The following is a 10,000-nucleotide window of genomic DNA, read 5'->3' as shown; positions in this document are numbered from 1 at the left end:
AGGAGAGAGAGGGACAGAGACACAACGAGGAGAGAGAGGGACAGAGACACAACGAGGAGAGAGAGGGACAGAGACACAACTAGGAGAGAGAGAGAGAGAGACACAACGAGGAGAGAGACAGAGACACAACAAGGAGAGAGAGACAGCAGAGACACAACGAGGAGTGAGAGGGACAGAGACACAACGAGGAGAGAGAGTGACAGCAGAGACACAACAAGGAGAGAGAGAGACAGCAGAGACACAACTAGGAGAGAGAGAGACAGCAGAGACACAAAGAGGAGAGAGAGGGACAGAGACACAACGAGGAGAGAGAGGGACAGAGACACAACGAGGAGAGAGAGAGACAGAGACACAACTTGGAGAGAGAGAGACAGAGACACAACGAGGAGAGAGAGGGACAGAGACACAACGAGGAGAGAGAGGGACAGAGACACAACGAGGAGAGAGAGAGACAGAGACACAACGAGGAGAGAGAGGGACAGAGACACAATGAGGAGAGAGAGACAGCAGAGACACAACTAGGAGAGAGAGAGAGACAGCAGAGACACAACTAGGAGAGAGAGAGACAGCAGAGACACAACTAGGAGAGAGAGGGACAGCAGAGACACAACTAGGAGAGAGAGGGACAGCAGAGACACAACTAGGAGAGAGAGGGACAGCAGAGACACAACTAGGAGAGAGAGACAGCAGAGACACAACTAGGAGAGAGAGACAGCAGAGACACAACAAGGAGAGAGAGACAGCAGAGACACAACTAGGAGAGAGAGAGACAGCAGAGACACGACTAGGAGAGAGAGAGAGAGAGACAGCAGACACACAACTGGGAGAGAGACAGCAGAGACACAACTAGGAGAGAGAGAGACAGCAGAGACACAACTAGGAGAGAGAGAGAGAGACAGCAGAGACACAGCTAGGAGAGAGAGAGACAGCAGAGACACAACTAGGAGAGAGAGACAGCAGAGACACAACAAGGAGAGAGAGACAGCAGAGACACAACTAGGAGAGAGAGAGACAGCAGAGACACAACTAGGAGAGAGAGAGAGAGAGACAGCAGAGACACAACTAGGAGAGAGAGAGACAGCAGAGACACAACAAGGAGAGAGAGAGAAAAGCAGAGACACAACTAGGAGAGAGAGACAGCAGAGACACAACAAGGAGAGAGAGAGACAGCAGAGACACAACTAAGAGAGAGAGAGACAGCAGAGACACAACTAGGAGAGAGAGAGAGACAGCAGAGACACAACTAGGAGAGAGAGGGACAGAGACACAACAAGGAGAGAGACAGCAGAGACACAACAAGGAGAGAGAGAGAGACAGCAGAGACACAACAAGGAGAGAGAGAGACAGAGACACAACGAGGAGAGAGAGGGACAGAGACACAACGAGGAGAGAGAGGGACAGAGACACAACGAGGAGAGAGAGGGACAGAGACACAACTAGGAGAGAGAGAGAGAGAGACACAACGAGGAGAGAGACAGAGACACAACAAGGAGAGAGAGACAGCAGAGACACAACGAGGAGTGAGAGGGACAGAGACACAACGAGGAGAGAGAGTGACAGCAGAGACACAACAAGGAGAGAGAGAGACAGCAGAGACACAACTAGGAGAGAGAGACAGCAGAGACACAAAGAGGAGAGAGGGGACAGAGACACAACGAGGAGAGAGAGGGACAGAGACACAACGAGGAGAGAGAGAGAGACAGAGACACAACTTGGAGAGAGAGACAGAGACACAACGAGGAGAGAGAGGGACAGAGACACAACGAGGAGAGAGAGGGACAGAGACACAACGAGGAGAGAGAGAGACAGAGACACAACGAGGAGAGAGAGGGACAGAGACACAATGAGGAGAGAGAGACAGCAGAGACACAACTAGGAGAGAGAGAGAGACAGCAGAGACACAACTAGGAGAGAGAGAGACAGCAGAGACACAACTAGGAGAGAGAGGGACAGCAGAGACACAACTAGGAGAGAGAGGGACAGCAGAGACACAACTAGGAGAGAGAGGGACAGCAGAGACACAACTAGGAGAGAGAGACAGCAGAGACACAACTAGGAGAGAGAGACAGCAGAGACACAACAAGGAGAGAGAGACAGCAGAGACACAACTAGGAGAGAGAGAGACAGCAGAGACACGACTAGGAGAGAGAGAGAGAGAGACAGCAGACACACAACTGGGAGAGAGACAGCAGAGACACAACTAGGAGAGAGAGAGACAGCAGAGACACAACTAGGAGAGAGAGAGAGACAGCAGAGACACAGCTAGGAGAGAGAGAGACAGCAGAGACACAACTAGGAGAGAGAGACAGCAGAGACACAACAAGGAGAGAGAGACAGCAGAGACACAACTAGGAGAGAGAGAGACAGCAGAGACACAACTAGGAGAGAGAGAGAGAGAGAGACAGCAGAGACACAACTAGGAGAGAGAGAGACAGCAGAGACACAACAAGGAGAGAGAGAGAAAGCAGAGACACAACTAGGAGAGAGAGACAGCAGAGACACAACAAGGAGAGAGAGAGACAGCAGAGACACAACTAAGAGAGAGAGAGACAGCAGAGACACAACTAGGAGAGAGAGAGACAGCAGAGACACAACAAGGAGAGAGAGAGAGACAGCAGAGACACAAATAGGAGAGACAGAGACACAACAAGGAGAGAGAGACAGCAGAGACACAACTAGGAGAGAGAGAGACAGCAGAGACACAACTAGGAGAGAGAGAGAGACAGCAGAGACACAACTAGGAGAGAGAGAGACAGCAGAGACACAACAAGGAGAGAGAGAGAGACAGCAGAGACACAACTAGGAGAGAGAGAGACAGAGACACAACTAGGAGAGAGAGGGACAGAGACACAACTAGGAGAGAGAGAGAAAGCAGAGACACAACTAGGATAGAGAGAGACAGAGACACAACAAGGAGAGAGAGAGACAGCAGAGACACAACAAGGAGAGAGAGAGAGACAGCAGAGACACAACTAGGAGAGAGAGAGACAGAGACACAACTAGGAGAGAGAGGGACAGAGACACAACAAGCAGAGAGAGAGAAAGCAGAGACACAACTAGGAGAGAGAGAGAGACAGCAGAGACACAACAAGGAGAGAGAGAGACAGCAGAGACACAACAAGGAGAGAGAGAGACAGAGACACAACGAGGAGAGAGAGAGAGACAGCAGAGACACAACAAGGAGAGAGAGAGAGACAGCAGAGACACAACTAGGAGAGAGAGAGACAGCAGAGACACAACAAGGAGAGAGAGAGAGACAGCAGAGACACAACAAGGAGAGAGAGAGAGACAGCAGAGACACAACTAGGAGAGAGAGAGACAGCAGAGACACACCAAGGAGAGAGAGACAGCAGAGACACAACTAGGAGAGAGAGAGACAGCAGAGACACAACTAGGAGAGAGAGAGACAGAGACACAACTAGGAGAGAGAGGGACAGAGACACAACAAGGAGAGAGAGACAGCAGAGACACAACAAGGAGAGAGAGAGACAGCAGAGACACAACTAGGAGAGAGAGAGACAGCAGAGACACAACTAGGAGAGAGAGAGACACAACTAGGAGAGAGAGAGACAGAGACACAACTAGGAGAGAGAGACAGCAGAGACACAACAAGGAGAGAGAGAGAGACAGCAGAGACACAACTAGGAGAGAGAGAGACAGCAGAGACACAACAAGGAGAGAGAGAGAGACAGCAGAGACACAACAAGGAGAGAGAGAGAGACAGCAGAGACACAACTAGGAGAGAGAGAGACAGCAGAGACACAACAAGGAGAGAGAGACAGCAGAGACACAACTAGGAGAGAGAGAGACAGCAGAGACACAACTAGGAGAGAGAGAGACAGAGACACAACTAGGAGAGAGAGGGACAGAGACACAACAAGGAGAGAGAGAGACAGCAGAGACACAACAAGGAGAGAGAGAGAGACAGCAGAGATACAACTAGGAGAGAGAGAGACAGCAGAGACACAACTAGGAGAGAGAGAGACAGAGACACAACTAGGAGAGAGAGACAGCAGAGACACAACAAGGAGAGAGAGAGAGACAGAGACACAACTTGGAGAGAGAGAGACAGCAGAGACACAACTAGGAGAGAGAGAGACAGCAGAGACACAACTAGGAGAGAGAGAGACAGAGACACAACAAGGAGAGAGAGAGAGACAGCAGAGACACAAATAGTAGAGAGAGGGACAGAGACACAACGAGGAGAGAGAGAGACAGAGACACAACTAGGAGAGAGAGAGACAGCAGAGACACAACTAGGAGAGAGAGAGACAGCAGAGACACAAATAGTAGAGAGAGAGAGAGACAGAGACACAACTAGGAGAGAGAGACAGCAGAGACACAACTAGGAGAGAGAGAGAGACACAACTAGGAGAGAGAGGGACAGAGACACAACAAGGAGAGAGAGAGAGACAGCAGAGACACAACAAGGAGAGAGAGAGACAGCAGAGATACAACTAGGAGAGAGAGAGACAGCAGAGACACAACTAGGAGAGAGAGAGACAGAGACACAACTAGGAGAGAGAGACAGAGAGACACAACAAGGAGAGAGAGAGAGACACAACTTGGAGAGAGAGAGACAGCAGAGACACAACTAGGAGAGAGAGAGACAGCAGAGACACAACTAGGAGAGAGAGAGACAGAGACACAACAAGGAGAGAGAGAGAGAGACAGCAGAGACACAAATAGTAGAGAGAGGGACAGAGACACAACGAGGAGAGAGAGAGACAGAGACACAACTAGGAGAGAGAGAGACAGAGACACAACTAGGAGAGAGAGGGACAGAGACACAACAAGCAGAGAGAGAGAAAGCAGAGACACAACTAGGAGAGAGAGAGACAGCAGAGACACAACAAGGAGAGAGAGAGACAGCAGAGACACAACAAGGAGAGAGAGAGACAGAGACACAACGAGGAGAGAGAGAGAGACAGCAGAGACACAACAAGGAGAGAGAGAGACAGCAGAGACACAACTAGGAGAGAGAGAGACAGCAGAGACACAACAAGGAGAGAGAGAGACAGACAGAGAGACACAACAAGGAGAGAGAGAGAGACAGCAGAGACACAACTAGGAGAGAGAGAGACAGCAGAGACACAACAAGGAGAGAGAGACAGCAGAGACACAACTAGGAGAGAGAGAGACAGCAGAGACACAACTAGGAGAGAGAGAGACAGAGACACAACTAGGAGAGAGAGGGACAGAGACACAAACAAGGAGAGAGAGACAGCAGAGACACAACAAGGAGAGAGAGAGACAGCAGAGACACAACTAGGAGAGAGAGAGAGACAGCAGAGACACAACTAGGAGAGAGAGAGGAGAGAGAGAGACAGAGACACAACTAGGAGAGAGAGACAGCAGAGACACAACAAGGAGAGAGAGAGAGACAGCAGAGACACAACTAGGAGAGAGAGAGACAGCAGAGACACAACAAGGAGAGAGAGAGAGAGACAGCAGAGACACAACAAGGAGAGAGAGAGAGACAGAGAGACACAACTAGGAGAGAGAGAGACAGCAGAGACACAACAAGGAGAGAGAGACAGCAGAGACACAACTAGGAGAGAGAGAGACAGCAGAGACACAACTAGGAGAGAGAGAGACAGAGACACAACTAGGAGAGAGAGGGACAGAGACACAACAAGGAGAGAGAGACAGCAGAGACACAACAAGGAGAGAGAGAGAGACAGCAGAGATACAACTAGGAGAGAGAGAGACAGCAGAGACACAACTAGGAGAGAGAGAGACAGACAGCAGGAGACAGCAGAGACACAACAAGGAGAGAGAGAGAGACAGAGAACTTGGAGAGAGAGAGACAGCAGAGACACAACTAGGAGAGAGAGACAGCAGAGACACAACTAGGAGAGAGAGAGACAGAGACACAACAAGGAGAGAGAGAGAGACAGCAGAGACACAAATAGTAGAGAGAGGGACAGAGACACAACGAGGAGAGAGAGAGACAGAGACACAACTAGGAGAGAGAGAGACAGCAGAGACACAACTAGGAGAGAGAGAGACAGCAGAGACACAAATAGTAGAGAGAGAGAGAGACAGAGACACAACTAGGAGAGAGAGAGACAGCAGAGACACAACTAGGAGAGAGAGAGACAGAGACACAACTAGGAGAGAGAGGGACAGAGACACAACAAGGAGAGAGAGAGACAGCAGAGACACAACAAGGAGAGAGAGAGAGACAGCAGAGATACAACTAGGAGAGAGAGAGACAGCAGAGACACAACTAGGAGAGAGAGAGACAGAGACACAACTAGGAGAGAGAGACAGCAGAGACACAACAAGGAGAGAGAGAGAGACAGAGACACAACTTGGAGAGAGAGAGACAGCAGAGACACAACTAGGAGAGAGAGAGACAGCAGAGACACAACTAGGAGAGAGAGAGACAGAGACACAACAAGGAGAGAGAGAGAGACAGCAGAGACACAAATAGTAGAGAGAGACAGAGACACAACGAGGAGAGAGAGAGACAGAGACACAACTAGGAGAGAGAGAGACAGCAGAGACACAACTAGGAGAGAGAGAGACAGCAGAGACACAAATAGTAGAGAGAGAGAGAGACAGAGACACAACTAGGAGAGAGAGAGACAGCAGAGACACAACAAGGAGAGAGAGAGAGACAGAGACACAACTTGGAGAGAGAGAGACAGCAGAGACACAACTAGGAGAGAGAGAGACAGCAGAGACACAACTAGGAGAGAGAGAGACAGAGACACAACTAGGAGAGAGAGGGACAGAGACACAACAAGGAGAGAGAGAGACAGCAGAGACACAACAAGGAGAGAGAGAGAGAGACAGCAGAGACACAACTAGGAGAGAGAGAGACAGCAGAGACACAACTAGGAGAGAGAGAGACAGAGACAACTAGGAGAGAGAGGGACAGAGACACAACAAGGAGAGAGAGACAGCAGAGACACAAATAGTAGAGAGAGGGACAGAGACACAACGAGGAGAGAGAGAGACAGAGACACAACTAGGAGAGAGAGAGACAGCAGAGACACAACTAGGAGAGAGAGAGACAGCAGAGACACAAATAGTAGAGAGAGAGAGACAGAGACACAACTAGGAGAGAGAGAGACAGCAGAGACACAACAAGGAGAGAGAGAGAGACAGAGACACAACTTGGAGAGAGAGAGACAGCAGAGACACAACTAGGAGAGAGAGAGACAGCAGAGACACAAATAGTAGAGAGAGAGACAGAGACACAACTAGGAGAGAGAGAGACAGAGACACAACTAGGAGAGAGAGACAGCAGAGACACATAGTACTGAGCTGTCTCTCTGTATCCTACCATAGTACTGACCTGTCTCTCTGTATCCTACCATAGTACTGACCTGTCTCTCTGTATCCTACCATAGTACTGACCTGTCTCTGTATCCTACCATAGTACTGACCTGTCTCTCTGTATCCTACCATAGTACTGACCTGACTCTCTGTATCCTACCATAGTACTGACCTGTCTCTCGGTATCCTACCATAGTACTGACCTGTCTCTCTGTATCCTACCATAGTACTGACCTGTCTCTCTGTATCCTACCATAGTACTGACCTGTCTCTGTATCCTACCATAGTACTGACCTGTCTCTGTATCCTACCATAGTACTGACCTGTCTCTGTATCCTACCATAGTACTGACCTGTCTCTCTGTATCCTACCATAGTACTGACCTGTCTCTCTGTATCCTACCATAGTACTGACCTGTCTCTCTGTATCCTACCATAGTACTGACCTGTCTCTCTGTATCCTACCATAGTACTGACCTCTCTCTCTGTATCCTACCATAGTACTGACCTGTCTCTGTATCCTACCACAGTACTGACCTGTCTCTCTGTATCCTACCACAGTACTGACCTGTCTCTCTGCATCCTACCACAGTACTGACCTGTCTCTCTGTATCCTACCATAGTACTGACCTGTTTCTGTATCCTACCATAGTACTGACCTGTCCATCCAGCGAGGCAGCGACAGAAGCCGGTGACGTGGTCACAGCCATCGCCATGACTACAGTCACAACGCCCACGACACTCCAGACCGTACATTCCATCCTGACAACAACAACAACATCAATATAAACAACAGCAACATCACATTGTTTCACCTATCAAAATAATCATATTTCAGGCAGATATACAGTGGCCAGTAACTTTTAAAATTTACACAGAGGAAAGAAAGAACAAGGAGGAGGAGAAGAACACAGAGGAAAGAAAGAACAAGGAGGAGGAGAAGAAGAACACAGAGGAAAGAAAGAACAAGGAGGAGGAGAAGAAGAACACAGAGGAAAGAAAGAACAAGGAGGAGGAGAAGAAGACAAAGGAAAGAAAGAACAAGGAGGAGGAGAAGAACACAGAGGAAAGAAAGAACAAGGAGGAGGAGGAGGAGAACACAGAGGAAAGAAAGAACAAGGAGGAGGAGGAGGAGGAGAAGAACACAGAGGAAAGAAAGAACAAGGAGGAGGAAGAGGAGAAGAACACAGAGGAAAGAAAGAACAAGGAGGAGGAGGAGAAGAAGACAAAGGAAAGAAAGAACAAGGAGGAGGAGGAGGAGGAGGAGAAGACAAAGGAAAGAAGGAACAAGGAGGAGGAGAAGACAAAGGAAAGAAAGAACAAGGAGGAGGAGGAGAAGACAGAGGAAAGAAAGAACAAGGAGGAGGAGGAGAAGAAGACAGAGGAAAGAAAGAACAAGGAGGAGGAGAAGAACACAGAGGAAAGAAAGAACAAGGAGGAGGAGGAGGAGAACACAGAGGAAATAAAGAAGGAGGAGGAGGAGGAGGAGGAGGAGGAGGAGGAGGAGAAGAAGAACACAAAGGAAAGAAAGAACAAGGAGGAGGAGGAGAAGAACAAAGGAAAGAAAGAACAAGGAGGAGGAGAAGAAGACAAAGGAAAGAAAGAAGAAGGAGGAGGAGGAGGAGGAGTAGGAGGAGAAGAAGAACACAAGGAAACGAAGAAGAAGAAAGAGGAGAAGAAGAATTGCAATGTAATAGGCTTTGCGTAAACTGACTTCAACCAACTACACAGAACAAAAATATAAACTCAAAATGTAAAATGTTGGTCCCATGAGCTGAAATAAAAATAACAAACAGCTTATTTCTCTCAAATGTTTTTTGCTCAAATGTTTTTCCATCTCGTTTAGTGAGCATTTTATCATTTGCCAATATCATCCATCCACCTGTCTGATTTGTCAGATCAAGAAGCTGATTAAACAGCATGATCATTACACAGGTGCACCTTGTGCTGGGGACAATAAAAGGCCACTCTAAAATGTGCAGTTTTGTCACACAACACAATGTCACAGATGTCTCATGTTTTGAGGGAGTGTGCAGTTGGCTGTATTCCTGCAGTAATGTCCACCACAGCTGTTGCCAGAGACTTTAATGTTCATTTCTCTGCTTGGCCCCGCGTCCAATGTCGTTTTAGAGAATTTGTCAGTACGTCCAACCGGCCTCACAACCGCAGACAACGTGTAACCACGACAACCCAACTGACTGATTTCCTTACATGAACTGCAACTCAGTAAAATCGTTGAAAATGTTGCAAATTGCGTTTATATTTTTGTTCAGCATAGTTCCATTGTGACAGAGACACTCACAGTATAGGATGGGAGGCAGGGATAGGGTCAGGATTAGGGTCAGGGGTCAGTACTTACAGGACATGGGTAGGAGGCAGGGTTAGGGTCAGGATTAGGGTCAGGGGTCAGTACTTACAGGACAGGGTAGGGGACAGGGTTAGGGTCAGGGGTCAGTACTTACAGGACAGGGTAGGAGGCAGGGTTAGAGTCAGGATTAGGGTCAGGGGTCAGTACTTACAGGACAGGATAGGAGGCAGGGTTAGGGTCAGGCTTAGGGTCAGGGGTCAGTACTTACAGGACAGGATAGGAGGCAGGGTTAGGGTCAGTGTTAGGGTCAGGATTAAGGTCAGGGGTCAGTACTTACAGGACAGGGTAGGAGACAGGGTTAGGGTCAGGATTAGGGTCAGGGTCAGGGGTCAGCATTTACAGG

The 10,000-nt window shown here is 48.8% G+C and overlaps 1 protein-coding gene across 1 annotated transcript in view; it reads right to left on the bottom strand.

Annotated features, from left to right (window-relative positions):
* Positions 1–10,000, bottom strand: part of megf11 (multiple EGF-like-domains 11) — a 400,084-nt gene that overhangs the window by 103,984 nt on the left and 286,100 nt on the right. Inside the window, exon 13 of the mRNA XM_052481104.1 lies at positions 7,949–8,051. Coding sequence (XP_052337064.1) covers positions 7,949–8,051 — 103 coding nt within the window. The remainder of the gene's footprint in view (positions 1–7,948; positions 8,052–10,000) is intronic.

Source organism: Oncorhynchus keta, chromosome 26, assembly GCF_023373465.1.
Source record: "Oncorhynchus keta strain PuntledgeMale-10-30-2019 chromosome 26, Oket_V2, whole genome shotgun sequence".
NCBI lineage: Eukaryota > Metazoa > Chordata > Actinopteri > Salmoniformes > Salmonidae > Oncorhynchus > Oncorhynchus keta.
Note: the sequence above shows the minus strand (reverse complement) of the source record. Positions and strands in the feature narration are given on the sequence as shown.